At 48.3% G+C, this 17,320-nt stretch overlaps 1 protein-coding gene across 5 annotated transcripts in view; it reads right to left on the bottom strand.

Moving 5' to 3' along the window:
- The window catches only part of SLC4A4 (solute carrier family 4 member 4), a 145,609-nt gene that overhangs the window by 32,396 nt on the left and 95,893 nt on the right, over nucleotides 1-17,320 (bottom strand). For 2 of the 5 annotated variants that reach the window (XM_074540394.1, XM_074540395.1), the window contains 4 exons: nucleotides 14,780-14,959; nucleotides 10,309-10,404; nucleotides 8,002-8,078; nucleotides 2,322-2,479 (listed from right to left, as the gene is read on the bottom strand). In XM_074540394.1, coding sequence (XP_074396495.1) covers nucleotides 2,322-2,479; nucleotides 8,002-8,078; nucleotides 10,309-10,404; nucleotides 14,780-14,959 — 511 coding nt within the window. The remainder of the gene's footprint in view (nucleotides 1-2,321; nucleotides 2,480-8,001; nucleotides 8,079-10,308; nucleotides 10,405-14,779; nucleotides 14,960-17,320) is intronic. The other 3 variants (XM_014270684.3, XM_005492152.4, XM_005492153.4) reach the window with 3 other exon arrangements.

The following is a 17,320-nucleotide window of genomic DNA, read 5'->3' as shown; positions in this document are numbered from 1 at the left end:
CCCAACTCTGCACACCAGACTGTGCAAGTCTGTGCAGCTTATCTCCAAAAAACATCTTCTCCTGGCTCATTCCTCATCTTTCTTCCCATCTTCACAGCATTAAACAGCAGCCTTGAACACACGATTGTGCGTTGCTCTGATGAAAATACAAAGCCATTCACAAGCCATGTTGCCAGCTCAGGGCTTCCCCAAATGAGGAGTCCCAAGCACTGTGGGATTAAATTTGACACAAGGAAACCAAAGGCCTTAAAGGTTTTTTCAATGTGACCAGTAAAAAGAAAACTCAGGAAAGGCTGTGATATCTCTGTTCCAACTGCATATCCCTGATGTTTCTATTCTAGCCCCTGTGCTCTGGAATCAGGCTGGGAGAGCTGGGGGTGATCAGCCTGGAGAAGAGAAGGCCCCAGTGAAACCTCAGAGCTCCTTCCAATGCCTAAATGTGCTACAGGAGAGCTGGAGAGGGACTTGGGACAAGGCCCTGGAGTGACAGGACAAGGGGGAATGGCTTCCCACTGACACAGAGCAGGGTTAGATGGGATATTGGGAAGAAATTCTTTATGCGAGGGTTGTGAGGCCCTAGCATAGACTGACCAGAGAAGCAGTAGCTGCCCCTGGATCCCTGGAAGTGTCCAAGGCCTGGTTGAACAGGGCCTGGAGTAACCTGGGCTGGTGGAAGGTGTTCCTGCTCGTGGCACGGGGTTGAAACAAGATGGGCTTTGAGTTCCCTTCCCTTCCAACCCAAACCATTCCCTCCTTCTCTATCTGCAGTTGCTGAAGAGCAGGAAATGTTCACCTAACACAGCACCCCAGACAGAGGGACTGGAGACAAAACCTGAGTGTTTAACCCCCTCCTGCCCTACATAAAACCAAGGAGAGAAGCACACAGGTCACACTGGCAGTACTGAGAGAGCCGGTCCAGTTCCAGAGGCTGCGCAGCACCCAGCTGGCACCCGCACTTTTACCAGGGAATCAACAGCTGAACCAAATAAAAGGAGAGGCCCCACAAGACAGAAGGCTGGGTATGCCAGAGGCTCCAGCATCCTGCAGTCTGCGGGCTGTAAGTGCAGGCCCACGGCAGGAATACCAGCGGCACCGGAGATGTTCCATCACAGCTCCTCCTGGCCCTGAGGGGATTTCCTTGATTGAATTTCCTAGGATGCAGCCACAGCAAATGGCTCTTCATCACTCATGAAAGCCACCTAATGAGCCTTCCTGCTTTGATTAGGGCCAGTATTTGCTTTGGAGAACACCAAATGGATAATACTATTTCCTGGGAAAAGTGCTGGCAGGGAAGGACATACTGCCTTTATTATTGCTACTGAGTAATGAAGCTATCCAGCAATCCTGGATCTAACTTCCTGGCTCCCACCACCACAGCAAGCAATACCTCATCTTACAACTGCTGAAAAGAATTTGGAGATATGTTTAAAAAATAGTCAGTGGGATTAGAGGGGAAGCTGAAACACTGAAGCACACAGAGGCCAGGAACACTGAGGAATAAATACCCTGCTACAGAATGAAGCCACATCTGGGTCCCCACACTCCTACCTGAATACCCAGAGTGTACAGACAGCTGTGGATGTGGCTGTAAGAAACCACTTGATGAAACTGCAAGAAACACAAACACTGCTACTACCACTAAAGAGCAAAGCTAGATGCTCTTTTCCCTTTGTTTGGTACACAGAAAGAGGCAAGGATTCCAGCAGCCATCTAACTTCCAGGGCAGCTTAGACAGGCAGGCATACTCAAGCAGTGACTTCAAATATTTAAGAACACAAGATATATTGCTGTTTGTGAGACTGAGATTAATTTGCAACATGAGTCATAATAAATAAAATATTTCTCTGACATTTTTCCTTGAGCCATTATGCATTATAAAGCAACAAGCCCCAGTAGAATTGTATGTCCAAGTTCCCCTGACTTTTTTTTTGCCCCAGGAGGGCCAGAATCGAATTTTCCATCTCTTCTGAGCTGAAGAGGAATAATATGTTCAGCAAAAATGTGCAGAGGGAATCTGGGATCTGTACAGAAGGCACAGGAAAAAAGCCTCAGGACTTCAATTCAACACTGACAGTGCTCTTAACAACTGCTGAGTTGTTAAGGCAGTGTGTTTGTGGAATGGCTTACTCACAACCAAACTCAGGAGCTGAAAATGATGAAGCAGCTTCAGTGAGTTTTGATACTTTGCACCACCAATGCTGATGGTTCTGCATGTCACAGCATGGAAGGCATGGAGAACACCTCCTGGCCTGCTGTTTTTCCTTGGCCAGGTGGAAATGCAGGTGCCTGGGTGGTGCCTGCCCGGGGCTGGCTGTCCTTACCGTGTGGGGACAGGGACCTCGGTGAGCGCTCCCAGCATGACCGCCTGCTGCAGCCGCACGAAGGCAATGAAGGGGCTCTCCAGGAAATCCACCTCCCCCACCAGCACGTTGGAGGCCTCAGCGTCACGAGGCAGCTTCTTCATGAATTTGTTCTTCAGCTGCAGCAGTGCAAGAGGAGGGAAAAGAAAATTAAGTTGCGCTGGGCATGTTCTTCTCATCTCTGCACCTCTGTGCAGTAACTGTGCACACTCATGGACCCTGCAGTGCACCCTTGGTCTGGATCCAGCCACGGAGAAATGTCCAGGCTCCAGGGTGACCTCAGCTCAAAGTCTCCAGGGAAGGGGAAAACACCACAGCAGCAGCAGGAGCCCCTGGATTCTAAAACTCAGCCTCTGCGAGACGCCTTTGTTTGAATTTCAGCAGCGACAGAATTAATTTGGAATGGAAGGCTTTTTGAAAAGCCTGCCCTCAGCTGGTTCCCAATCTGCCCCCTCTCCCTGGGTGATCTCTGGAGATGCTCTGTGTGTGCCTGGCAAAGGGTGAATGGAGAGGGAGGATGTACTGCCAGGAGCACCAGCAAGAGGGGGGCACTGAACTGGGCTATGAATCCCTAATGAGCTGCATGAGGTGACTCAGGAAGGAGGAAAATGGAAAAAGTCTTCAGAAAATACATGAATTGACTGAACAGGAAGAAAACTGCTGGAACTATCCTACCCCTGCACACTTCAGTCAGGATTACCACCAGAAGAAACAGTAAATATGCATCAAGGAGCATTGTGGAGCAAGTCTGGAAAAGCCCTACCAATTCTTCCACAGACAGTGTTTGGAAACACAGTGGTGGTAAAAGAATAATGGGAAGATGGCAAATCCACAACAAACATTTTATTTACCTCACCAGGCTGGCTGTGTGGCTGAACAAAGACCATTCAGCAACACCACGGCTGGTTTGGACACCTGACCCAGACCCAGGTGATTCTCTGAGGCAGAACTGACCTGCAGCATTTCCTGTGCCCACTCAGCTCCTGAGGCCAAAGGCTCCAGCCCCTTCCTCCTGCCCAGCACAGCAAACAACTGTCACTAATTTTGAAGAGCTGCCATTATAATGGGGTTTTTAATCTCCAAATGAGTTTTGCAGCACCACTCACCACTTTCTTAAATCATTTATCAGACAGGTAATGAGTGCAGTCAGCACTTAAAATCCATTCTGAACCATTCCCCAAAGAAGCTTTGGAAAGATCTGACTCCTCAGTAGCATCCAGGAACATGGGACGGATGAGGGAACTTCACTTTCCCCTGCCAAACAGAAGATCATTCCACCCCAACCACTAATGTTATGTTAAAAGCCACAGATCTCCAGCACTGTACTTGCAAAAAGGCACATCAGCCTCAGAATCCCAATTTCTTTAAATGTACTGGAGCACTCAGATCATCAACACCACTCTGGATTGACTGGTAATGAAAGCAGCTCCTGAGTACACATGCCAAAGTAGCACTTAGGGAAGGTTAATTCCCCTGGAGCTTGAACCTGTCTCTGTCTCTCTGTTTTTCTGTATCTGCTCACACAGAGGTTTAAGATCACCTGATCACCTTCCCACAACTTATCCCTTGAACACCTGCCTCCAGGGGCACCTTCTGGGCTCCAGGCTGCTCTGTCACGCAGGGATGCTTTAGAGGACCACTGAGGATATGGGGAGAAACCAGGCAGGCAAAACTGCCCTCTGCATCAAGAAAAACAGCCAAAGTAAAGGAAATTCCAGTTAACTAAACTTTCTAGAAGCTTTTCCTTTCCTCCAGAAGGGTGGCATTGATTGTACTGGAAGACACTCATTTTCTCAGGAGTTTCGTGGAGTGAAAGTACATCACCCAGGCTGACAGACCTTAAAATTGGGAATGTCTGCTTGCAAGTGTGGAGATGAGAAGATGTTCCAGCAGGAAAAGCAGCAATCACTCCCACAATCAATCCCAATGCATTCCCAAGAATGGGATCCAGCCAGCGCTTTCCTGTCCACGGGTCCCCAGGAAAGGCAGGAGGGCTTCTCTAAACAAGGCCAATTTCTTTTTTAACTCCAGCACTGGCTTTGGCACAGATTCCCTGTTGACATGGAAACACTGGGTTGAATACACAGTGTCTACACCACAACAAATAAGAAGGGTTTTGTGCCTCCCTCTGACTGACCACATTCATTCAGAGCCAGGCTCGTCCCACATCCAAGCCCTCTGGAAACACAGATAACACCAGGTCAGGAAACTCCCCTTATATCAACATACATTCCCTTGCTTTATGCTGTTGCATCAGCTCAGGAATAGCAGGTCCCTGGGAAAACAGATTTCCTTTCGTGTCCCCTTTATTCTACATGTTGAGGCCTGAAGGAGTCCTGGTGGTGCAGCCACTCGGAGCTGCCAAGGACATTCTAATAGAGCACAGCCAAGGGCTTCTTGCAGGGGGAGGGACTGGAGTGGCAACAGCAGTAGGAACTTCCCCAGCTTCCTGTGGTCTGCTGGCACTGCAGCACCAGAGGGGCTGAGAAAGCACCTACTTGACTTTTTTCAGTCACTCTCCTTCACACATAAGCTGGAAAAAAGGGTTTACAATGTTTTTTAGATATTAAAATGTGGCTGCCCCATCCCTGGAAGTGTCCAAGGCCAGGCTGACGGGGGTTGGAGCAGCCTGGTCTAATGGAAGGTGGCTCTGCCCATGCCAGGGGGTGGAATAGGATGATATTTAAGATCGCACTCCATTCTGAGATTACGGAATTCTATGAATATGTTGCTAGTGAAAAATTTGATCCAACAACTTGATATTCAGGAGCTGGAGGAATTCTCCAGCTGTGAGAGGCCCTGGGTTTATGGACATAGCTCCAGCACCGCTGGTGTATCTAGCAACAGAGAGCTGGGAGCCCAGGAGGGGGCAGGAAGTCCAGATGCTCATTTATTAACTGCTATATAGAAAAGAAGAATAAATTGTCCCAAAATGCCACTGCTTGTCTCTCCAGCTGCAAATGCCCAGGGCATTAACTGCAGCCAACAACTCCTAAAATATGACAAATGAAGGCAAGTCCCTTCTCTGTGCTGCCACCTCAGGAGCAGTGCTCTGCCAAAGCAAACACAATGAAAGGGAATACAACTCCTCTTCCCTAATTACCTTGCTAAAATGCCAAGCAAGCCCACAGCACAGAACAAAAGAGCAAACCCCCAGTCTGCGGGCCCTTACTGAAGCTGTTTCTCACCAAAGTGGTTTGGGTCAGGGCTTCTGCAGGATCCTGAGCCAGCCTCTTTGCCATCCCAGTGGATCTAGCCACCATTCCCATGGCAGAGAGAGTTGGCTGGTGCAAACTGCCTGATTCAGCAGGCATAAGGAGCATCCTGAGCCAGGCAGAGCTGTCTGGGTCCTGGCAGCAGGGATGAATGCAGGAGGATTCTCTGACAGATCACATCTCTGACATGCACGTGAAACCTGAACATTTCAATGTCCAGGAGAAAAGGAGCAGGAATGCTGCAGATTAGAGGAGTATGCTGGCTATGAGCTCCCTAGATTATTAGTTGCACCATTCCAAATAGCACTAAAGGTTGCAGAACTGAATATTAAGGATGTAGGAAGACAGGAAAATCACTGAAGGTACAAAGAAGTTTGGGCAAAGCCTTTTTTCCTCTGAAACACGGGCATGCAATCCTCTACCTGTGTAAAACCAGGGATTGATCAAGGATGCAGGAAGGATGCAGGAAGGCAATCCTGCTCCACACAGCTGCTATAGACTGACCTCACCCCTCACTTTTCTTACAGGCACATAAATAAATAAAAAATGGGATGTTCTGTGTCTCCAGCACTCCCCTCTGCCTGTATGGCCTCACTGACTGTCCAGCTTCCAGATGGGATGCCCAAATAACAACAGCCAGTCTCCCTGCTGCCAAGGCAAGTGAACCTGCTTCCTTTGCAGCTCCTGCTGTGGTAACATGATGGATTATTGCTGTGTCTGTGTATGGCACACTGAGTCCTGCTCAAGGAAGCTGCCAGGCACCACCACAATGCCACAAATTCAATCAAGGCAGGACTTTGAGTCGATCAGCCATGAAAACTGAGCTCTAAGGTGATGTCTCAAGGTGCAGGAGGACAAGGCTCCCACTTTGCGCAGAGTTCATCAGCAGGACATGGGCTAATTAACTAAGAGGATTTTTGGAACTCTACACTTAGCAAGAAATAGTTCTCACCATCAAGAGCCAGGCATTATGTACACTGGAAGTTAAGAACTTTGGAGCCTGCTCCCAGCTGCATCTATTAACAGATTTCCCTATTAGTGCTACCAAAACCATCTATTTTTATACCTAATTCTCCACAAAAGTCCATTATCTGAATTTCCAGAGAGAGAAGGAGCAGTGGAGACTGTCTGCACTGCTGAGAGCTGCAAAGCTGCAGCAATGCTCAGCCCCAGCTTTGGGCAGGTCTAGCATTAAAACCACAAGTACAATGGGATTAAAAATGTCACACAGCAGTTTGTCCAATGACAAAAAGCTATTTAACAATCCTCCTCCTTCCCCAGGTGTGGCTGTGTGTACTAAAGGAAACAGGTATTTTGGAAACACAACCAGTACAGGTGATACTAGAACATACTACGACACTGCATGACTGAGATCAGTGCAAAACACACTGCTCCCCTTCTCTTTCCATGGAAAGTGTATTTCTTTAGGCAAATATCAATTTCTTTTTAAACTGTTTAATTAGCCTGAACTCACTATTGTACCTCAATTATGTTGTTGTGTCCCTTTCAGGATTTACAGAAAACTGTGACCAGCCATTGTTGAAGGATGGGAGCCATCCCCAACTGGCCAGCAAGGCTGTGCTACCCAAACAGGTTTCCAAAGTGACTCTCATTTGCATTCAGAATCACCATGAGGACTAGGGAATGCTGGAAGATGCAGACCAAAAAAGAGATTCTCCAAAAGAAACAGCCAGGCTTTGAGAGTAACCCACATTTTAAGCCCAGACAAAGGTTTTTTGAAACTTGCACAGAGACCTCATTCAGACACCAGTTTTTCTAAGAGTTGGAATAAACTCACTCTCACCCCTCAGAGGCGGCAGCCTGGGGGAAGGATGGAAGCACACACAAAGGCAGCCCGTATGCCATACCACAAACATTTCCCTGGGCTAGCAAAGAGGTCAAGGCATGGACATTTGTCACTGGAGGCCAATTTTAACTCGATTACTGACTGCATTTTGGAGCTGCTCTCCCACATCACCTGTGAGCACAGCCACCATCCCACTAGGATGTGCAAGGGGAGGTGGCACCTTTGTTCCACCAGCTGCTGCAGCAGGGACACATTGCCCTGAGTGCTCCTGCTCTACCCCGTAGTTCCTGTGAACATTCAGCCCAGGGTGCTCCTCTGCAGACCCTTGTAATCCCTCAGCAGGGAGAGGATCCAAAATCCATCACTCCCAGAGTATTTTACCTCCTTTCTCATGGGGATCAGCAAGATGCCATCTACGTGGTGTTACTTAATTCAGACCTTGTAAGAGACGAACCTGCTGTTTGCACGGGTTGGTGCTAAAAGAGTCCAGGAACTAATCACAGGGCTCAAAAATACTCACTCCTCTTGTTTCCAGGGCTAAGGTACAGAGGAGCCCTTTGCCCAACATCCAGCTCCTCTCCAAACTCATCCCCAAGAAAAGGCTGGGCCTGGAGCTTACCTGGTCCTTCTCAGGCTTGTCTGAGATGTCGTTGAGGCTGGTGGAGGTCAGGTTTCGGTGAGCCATGGCTGGGCTGCCTGGAGGAACAACACCAACAGCAGTTAAAGCACCTGCTTGGATCCAGTCAGAACACAGAGGCTCAGGCTACAGCATCACCTTTCCTTGGGAGGCTGATGTGGGGAATTCCAGACCCTGACAAGCTGCTTTCTGTCACTTCATGTGGCACAGGGGGGGTTTAAGACGCTAACACTTTGTCACCTCTGACCCTCCTAGTAGTCCAGTGACTCCAAGGACAGCAAAAGAGTCCAAGAACTTCCATAATTCCTGCCCGTGGGAGATAAGCAACACAGCACCACACTGCTGGCCAGCTCACCCAGGACCACCACAAACTCATCCCTCCACAGAGCTGGGACCTTCCACGGTGTACAGCCCTGGCCTCAGCCCCCCTCAGCATCCCAGGCACTGCACACAGCACAGGCAGAGAGGGGGGCAGCTCCTGCTCCTTTGAGACAGCCCCTAATGAACGCCTCCCTCGCTCTAAGCAAGCTCATTAACAAAGCTCAGGAGCACCTCACTGATTAAAACAACGTGTGTGCCACACCGACAGGCCAGGAGTCAACAATTCCTGACACCATATTCTCCAGAGAGGTGAAAAAACTCTCCAGAGACACAGCACAATAATTACATTTAAACCAACCCAAACAAACAACAAACTAATAGTAAACAAAGGCTTCTGGGACAGATACAGGATCAGAAATCACAGTGGTCATTATGAACAGTAAAAATTATCCTGAAATGTTCCCATCCCTTCTCATCACATTTGCAGGAACCTGAAACACAGCACCAGGAGCTTCTGACCATGAACTTCATTGGAAAGGGAGGAAATATAAAGAAAGAAAAAATGGCAAGGAAGCATCTCCCAATTGAGGCTGTGTTTTGAGACCAAATTTATTTTATATTATTATAAGGAAAGTCCAAGTTCTCAGTGTTCATCAGCTCCCAGCACAAACAAGCTCAATAATAAATCAGCATCAGAGCTGGGAATAAAAAGGAGCAGGAATAAAAAACTCTGGATTCTCCAGAGCTGGGTTTTCTTTACAACATATGTGGGTATAGATTCAAAGTAGCTGTATCTGCTGCGTGTTACTGCCACGTCCAGCAACACCAGCACAGCCAAAGCTAAGCACAATTAGACAAATCACATGCCACAAAGGGGGATCCCCAGCTCCAATTCTTCCTGCTGTTATTTAAGACCCCATTTAGCTGCTATTTTTTCCACATTACATCACTTGTTTGCTTTGTTTACTGGATTCCAAGTTGACTGTTCCCTGGGATATAATGACCCTTCTCCCAAGAGGAGGAGGCTTTGTGCCTTTCTCTCCCCTTGCTAGCAGCCTCCTTCTCCTGGGGAGGTCAACATAGCCACACAAACTCAGAGCAGCTCCAAACAAACCTTCTCCTAATGGGCTCCACATAGCCACACAAACACAGAGCAGCTCCAAATAAACATGTGGAGTACAAAGTTTCGGCTGCTGAGACCCCTGTGGAGGACATCTGGCCCATGACATTCACCCTTATGGTGCTTGCTAACAAAGGATCATTTCCTGATCCAGGCCCAATTCCCATTCCTGTCTCTCTGGTAAAGGTGACCTGAGCCTGTCCATGGCCGTGCTCAGCCAAGGACTCGTGAGGGAAGTACAGCTGGCAGTCCAAACCCCTCCATGCCATTACCTATGAATCAGCTCCATAGTCATCTGGCAAGGGGAATACCCTGGAATTCAGACTTCAGTCACTTGTCATGGTCACCACAGAACACTTCTGTGCCACCACTGCCATAAGCTGTGCCCTCTTGGGAGGAGCAGTGCGCTCCTCTGGGATCAGTAAGGCTCCCTGACACAGGGAATCAGACAGGAGCAGTGCCAGAGACCTGTCCTGCTCACCCCAGAGAGATCAACCTGGCAGACTATTTCTGAGGATAATTTATACAAAATTACAATATTTAAGGCCCTTTAACAGGCAAAGGATACTTCAAGAGACAAAAAAAAAAGTGCCAGCAGCCATCCTAGACTGCCCTTGGAAGGGGAGAATGGCCTGACCTACTTGCTTCATCCCAGATGAAGGAAAGAAGGCAAACAGAATGAAGCAGAGCGATAACAGGAGCAGCCAGAGCAGCACACTCCCCACAGAAGGCACCCACGCCCTCCCCACTGTTAGGTTAATGCACCAGCAAGCATTAGAGTCTGGCTGTGGCACTGCCTGTCCCCCCTGCCCTGCTGGCCCAGCCCCCCTGGCGCTGCCCACACTTACTGAGCCATCCCACGCTGGGGCTGCGCGGCACTCCCAGCTCATCGTCCAGCGTGCGCGTGGCCAGGCAGGGCACCGAGCTCTCCAGCGGGCTGCGCGCTGGTGCCGGCCACGCGGGACACGGCAGCGGCAGCAAAGAGCAGCAAGAGAGCAAAGGGGAAAAGTTAAAAGAAAAGAAAATAAAAGAAAATAAAAGAAAAGAAGAGAAAATTATGGCAGAAAGAAAGGCTCAAGCAGTGGTACAGCGAAGCCAGGCAGGACAGAAGGTTGGAGCTGCACAGTGCGGTCACTGAAGCCCACTCATTTAGATCCTGACTTCTCCTCCGCAGCTCCACCTCGCAGCCTTCACTTGGCAGGGCTGGACACAGCTTTCCATCCCTGGTGTCTCAAATTCAGGCATCTTTGAAGCAGATCTCATGGAGGTGAGTGGGCAGCTGCAGTGCTGGTGGCACTGAGCAGTTTCAGGCTGCAGCACCATCAGTAACAATAGGTTTTTGAAAATAAAGATCAGGTCATGTCCCAGGAGCCAACTTTGAGCATCCTGCACACACTCCGGCACACCAACCCAGACTTGGAAATGCTCACCTTAGTCTGCCATGCTTCCAATGATGTCAGCATACACATTGATAGGGATTTTCCAAGCATTCTCAGACACCACCTCATTTCTGGTATCGTTCAGCTGATGCCACTGTTCAGCTACAAAGGCACTGAGGTCCCAGTTCGTGTGAAAAGCACTGAACTGATTAATACTGAACCAGAGGAGCCATGGCTGCCTCATCCCTGAAAGTGTCCAAGTGACAGGGCTTGGAGTAACCTGGGCAAGTGGAAGGTGTCCCTTCCAGTGGCAGGGGCTGGAACAAGATGGTCTTTCAGCTCCCTTCCAACCCAAAGTCCTCTAGGATTCTAAAGTGGGATAAAACCTCTCTCCCCGCCCCAGCCAGGTATCCTCCAGTCTGTGCCTCAGCTGACAGCCTGCTATTCCCACTCAACTGTTTCCAAACCATGCTGCCAGCACAGTGTGAACAAACAGTGCTCAGGAGGTGTTTAGGCAGCACCCACGCAGTGATGGGACCATGCCATTATTTATGGTGGTTAAACACACACACTTAAACACATCACAGTTTTCTATAGTCTCTGCCAGCTTGGGTTTAGCAGCATTTCATCATTTCTCACTTGCCAAAGGCTCCCACAGGTGTTGAATTATACAAAACGCTGGCAGGCACAAAGCTCTGAAAGAAAAATCTCAAAATGGAAAGCAAACGTCATCACAGAAGGCTGGTAAATATTGGTCAGTCCTCCAGTCAGGCACCTGCAGAAGGGATGGGCACCACAGATCCCATGTTATAGCATGGCAAAGCTCAAGGTGTGCCAGCTGGAGAGCTGCTAGCCCAGGTATCATGTACTGCTCCAGGGGTGTAGGACAAGGGCTGTGCCAGGAAGGAATACAAAGAACTCTTCAAAAGCCACTCAACAAAATGAGACACACACAAAAGCCTGGCAAAAACCCCTGCAGGAGTGTCATCAATATGTAACATGGAAATATGCTTGCTGAACACTTCATACGGTTCACCCTTCTACCAATGGTAGCAAGCAAAAGGGCTGTGTCTTCACAAGGTAACATGGAGGAATTGCTTAGTCCAGCTTTGTACACCCAGAATTTTGGCAATCATCTTTTTCCTAGACAACAGACAGCAATGAAGTGCTGTGATTTATCCTCTTCCATCCATGGCACACAAGGAACTACCCTCTTTGCCCAATTCCTTTCCCAGAGCAAAGGGATTCCTGATAAAACATCCTGCCAGAGCAGGTGTCAGAGCACACCTTGGCCATGTCTCTGCCCATCTGATCACTACCTTGCCTTCAAACAGAGCAGTGACATCAAAGATGGGGGCTGAGGATGACCCACCCAGGCACCACAGAGCCACCCCCATCCCTAGGGAGGGTTGGGAAAGGATAGAGATGCTCCAGGATCAGTTATGGCAGGGAGATGGGCAGAGACATCTCTCTTTCTTAGGTTCCTGAATTTCTAGAGTCATCTGGGATAACTGCATGGGGCTCATTCATCTCAGAAGTCAAAAGTAAGAATATTTTGGAGGCCCTAAGACTTCCGTTAAGTAAGCACTCTGAACCAAATGAGATAGAGGCACCACAGGATTTTTTTGAGCCATGGCCCAGGGTGTATTTCCAAATTTCAGATCTAACAGACAGATCCCACCCCTGGAAATGTTCAAGGGCAGGTTGGCTGGCTGTAGAGGGTGTTCCTGCTGAGCCAGTGAAGCAGGGGGCAGCTGCACCAGGCTGTAAAGCTGTTGTGCAGAGGGCAGGCGGATGCTCAGACCTATTGGATGGAAGTGTCACTGACACTGAGATGAAAACAAACACCCACCTGAAAAGAAACTCAAGGGGAATTTAGGAGTGCCTGGGGCTGGTGGCACAGTCATTAGGGTGATTAGCTATGCTAAGAGACAGCTGCATTCCTGTTGGCCTCATAAAATTTTTATCTGCCTGAAGGACACATGAGACACTCACTGAATCCAAGGTATAATCTGATCAAATATATTCTGTAGTTACTTCTCCATTAAAGTGTAAATAATAAATAACAGCAACGACTACTCATCAGGTTTTTCCCCCATATGTCAGTCTTGCCCTCCTGAAGTCTCAATGCATTTGTACTGTCATGGAACAGAGTGTGTTACACATCCTCAGAGCACATCAATATCCCAGGAGGAAGAACAGAGACAGAACAACATAAAAGGAGTGCCTGAAGACCAGACCAGGAAAGAATTCCTGGGGAATCAGTCCAACTGAGCCAGGACCTGCACAGCCCATTCAAACAAGAACAAGAAATGAATGATATTGCAATCACTTAAAATCCAAGCAAAGAAGGCCTTTAACCATGAAAAAGGAGCAGGGGCTGAGTGAGACTGTGAGGAATGTCCTTTGTCAGCATCACTCTTCCTGGGATAAGCTCTGCCTACGTGCAGGAAAAGGGGTTTGCAGCCGAGAACTGAGGGCATCCCCTATAAGAGGTGACTGAAACACTTGAGCACCAAGGCATGTCTGTCTGGGGTTCAGCCTCCCACACACTGTGGCCACAGGCCAGGGTTCTGCTCCCCACAGCAAACCCGACCATCACAGGCCCAGAAAGGACTTGGGTCACGGAGGTGGTACCAGAAAGCAGCTGCCTTCCATCCATCCCATGGGGAGCACACCTTGGGAAGGCATCCAGAAGGCCAGGCTGGCTGGGGCTTGTAGCAATGTGCTCCAGTAGAAGGAGTCCCTGCCCATGGCTCCTCCAGCTGTAGCACTCATCTGGCCATGCTGTCCCTAAAGCTGTCATTTCATCCCAGTGCTCTCCCCAGAGCCCAGTCCCTCTCTGCTCCATTGGCCTCCTGCAGGGATGTTCACTGTGAAAATTCCCTTGGTTCATGTTACTGCACCTTGCCTTACTCCCTCACTCACCACCTTATCAAGGCACAGACATGACAGGAGGTATCACCCAGAGCAAGGAACAGTCTCCACACACATACACACTCCTGCTGCAAAACCAAAGGATGATCCAAGGTAGGAAATATTAATGAAGTGTGAGAATAGGTTAGGGAGCAATGTTAGGGTGAGTTTTAGAAGCCAAACACAGCAAGCTAAGAGGCCTTTGGTAGAGCAAGAAGAAAATAATTTTCTTCATTTGCTCTTATTTCTGGGTATTTTAAAATGGCAACTTTAAACTCAATTTCCAGACTGTCACAGGAGACAGTCGAGAGAACTCCAAGACATGACAAGAGGCATAAAACTCCTCTTTTCTTTATTACCATGAGCAAGAAGATCCCAAATCTCCACCCAGGGGCAAGCACTGAGTCAGTGTCCAGGCCTCCATAGCTGTCTGCATACACACACACATTTAGGGACACCACTACCAACATGGCACTACCTATTACACCTTTTTTAGAGAGAACAGGACACATATTCGCAACACACACCACAAAATTATTTTAGAACGAATAAAGCAGGATGGAAATCAGCTTTACCCCACTGGACAATGATTTTATTGCAATAAAATGCAAGCTAGGTGTTACTGCCAGGTCATTTTTGATTCACAGTGCTACTGACACTGTTACAGACACAGAATGTGCATGGAAGCTTTGTCTCTGCCCAAATAATTCAGGTGACCAGCCTTTTAAGGTTCAGGCCCCACCAAAGTTTTTGGAAAATCTCTCTTTCCTATTGTTGTTCCTAAACCACCTCCTAGACGCCAGCTGTGAGAGCACCCCCTGCCTTCCAGCCTGCCCCTGGATCCCTGCCAGTCCAGTGAAGGTGTGCTTAGAGTGCTGTGCCAGGGCCAAGCAGCTGCAGAGCCCCCACTGATGCGCCATCAGCACGGCCTCGCTGCTCCTGGGGTTAGGAAGCGGGGTCAGGGCCACGCAGTTAGTTCTGGGCGGGCGGGCTGCTGTGACAGAGAAGGCAGCCTCTGCATTACCATTATCGGGGTTGGAAAACATCCTACTTGCACTGGAGACGGTCTTTCCAATGTCAGCCAGCGAGCGCAGGTTGGATTTCTTGGTCTGGTGCCGGTGCTTCCTGAGCAGCGTGTAGGTAACCTTGTCCTTCAGGTCGGGTTTCAGCAGCCCCGTCTCGATCTGATTGTCAACGATCATCTCTGTGGCCACACAGGAAGAGGGAGGGAGGCGAGAGCAAAATTAACCACAGAGCTCAAAACCACTTCCAGGGAGAGCAGAGAGAGAGGGCTTGGAGGCATTTTCACCCTGCCTTTTTGAAGGCTTTCTCACCATCTCAAAGTCAGCTTTTGTTTCTATGAAAATCTCTTTTAGACATTCCTCTCGAAAGAGGACATAAGCACTTCCATCCAGCATGAGCCACTAACACACAGCTATTGCACTGAGATTCCCTTCTGCTATTTCCTACATGCCATGGAGCCGATTTCAAAGACCAGGGTAAGCCAATTCTTAGCTCAGAAATGGAATCCCCTCTCAGTCTGGACTTTCTTAGAGATACTACTACTCTATGGCAAGTTCCATGATGCCCCCATAAAGCACACAGAAAATCTTCTATCAGCTTCAACAAGGCCTGAGTTCACCTTGCAGGCCCCCAGTAAAACTTAATCTAAAGATAGGAAGAAATCCTGGAGATGAGCCACTAATTAAATCATTCACTTGCAGGACTGAAGTGATGGCAACTACAAGCGGCAGAACTTGCTCCAGTTACCACAGGATGTATTATATGGCTTTACTTTTCATGGAGTCACCAGGAGAAAAGGCCCCCAGCGCCCTCAATGCCTGCTCACTTCCCATCAATTCTCTCCTTTCTCCTCCCTTATCCCAGAGGAAAAAGGCAGAAAGGTGGCCAGACTTATGAAGAATGTCCCTTGTGAAGTAAGTCTGGCATGAAGTTGTTCCCTTGGTAACTTGAGTTCACACGCTGTCCCCTGAGGGCAAGTGGCAGCTCATATTTGTCTGCTGGTAACTTTTATTTGTGCTAATAATAAAAGTTATGGCAAGGGGGAGGCAGGACACGCATCACATTTGCTAACTCAGTGAGTCAGAAAGTCATCCTCTACATGCTGCTCAGAATTAAAGCCTCTTCAAATCCCCAAGGAAGCACCTAGCTCTTCCTCTCAAATTAAGACAGGGTGGGCAGAAGCACGTAGGTACCCTTACACAACATGCCTGGCAAAAGGCTGACCTTTGCTAAGTGTTACTTTAATACAAGCTTTTCTGGCTCATGGTTTTGGTTAGTGAATTTTGGAGTATTTCCTTCAGAACCTACATTCAAGTTTTATCCTTCTCTATCTGGCACTTCCCTTCCCTGTTGCAGAGAAAACACAAACAACAGAGAGAGTTTTTCTTTGGAGTTTTCCTTTCCTTTGTGTCACTACCAGACACAAGCCAAATGATCATGATTAAATCATCCTGGAAATCCAGTCCTGTATATCCCTACCTGTCTGATTAAGGGTCTGGACCAGCAAAAACACCCCGCTCAGGACAGTGTCACAGTGTCACAGCAACAGCAACCACCAATGTGTAATTTAATCTCCTAGGAATTAGATTTAATTTGGGGATTGAAGAAGGAGATTGAAGGTGACATCTCGAAGGGACTTCAAAAGAAAATTTAATGTTTGAGGGTTTAAGGTTTCGGACCATGAACACCAGCTTCTGAAGCAGGTTAACATTCAGCAGAAAACTTGAGAGCTTCTTGGGGGGTTTATTTTGTTAAAACTTTGCAAAGCTGTGCATTTGGATACACAGACACAAAAGCAAAGGAAGATACATGTCACCATAAGCACATGCAAAACTAAGTTCAAAACTCTGTATTTAACACCAGGAACACCTGTAATTCCAAGTCTGACGATCCAGTGTATGGGAGAATTCAATGCCCTGATAATTTTGACCTTACTTCCTGAGATGATCATTCAAAGCACTGAGTTTTGGCAGAGAAAGTACTTAATTTTTCTCTTTTAGATCTCCTCGTGTAATGGCTCTTAAACTCAGCATTTTGGTTAAATGTCCCTCCACTGGATGGCTCACTTGGAAAATTTATTTTCCCTAAGTTCTCACACACCATGGGCAACGTGATCTGGCTCTCAGCATGTCACCAAGCGTCACCCTGGGCCACAGCTGATTTGACCATACAAAACCTGCCCTCCCACTCTGCAGAGCAGAGCACCAGCTAGTGCTGGGGTGCTCTCCCCTCTCCCTTGTTGGGGATGGGGAATATCCCATCCTAAACACAGCCCCATCTGCCCTCAGTGGGCAGCTGAACACCTCAGCCAAGAGCAGCTCCTGGCCCGAGTTGTTCTGCATAAACAGTACCTGATGGGTGTCTCTGCTCCAAACACATGGCCCTTCCACATGTCACCTTTTCCATAGTGAACATAAATTAAATGGATGTCTTTTTCCTGCACTGAGAAGGACTCTTTTAATCTATCTATTATCTCTTTCCAGGTACTTTCTAGTTTTTTCCTCTTATTCCTTTTTCTTTCATTTTTTTCCTCTTTTATGGG

The sequence above is a fragment of the Zonotrichia albicollis genome, chromosome 5 (assembly GCF_047830755.1).
Source record: "Zonotrichia albicollis isolate bZonAlb1 chromosome 5, bZonAlb1.hap1, whole genome shotgun sequence".
NCBI lineage: Eukaryota > Metazoa > Chordata > Aves > Passeriformes > Passerellidae > Zonotrichia > Zonotrichia albicollis.
This window is presented reverse-complemented; position numbering and strand designations above follow the sequence as displayed.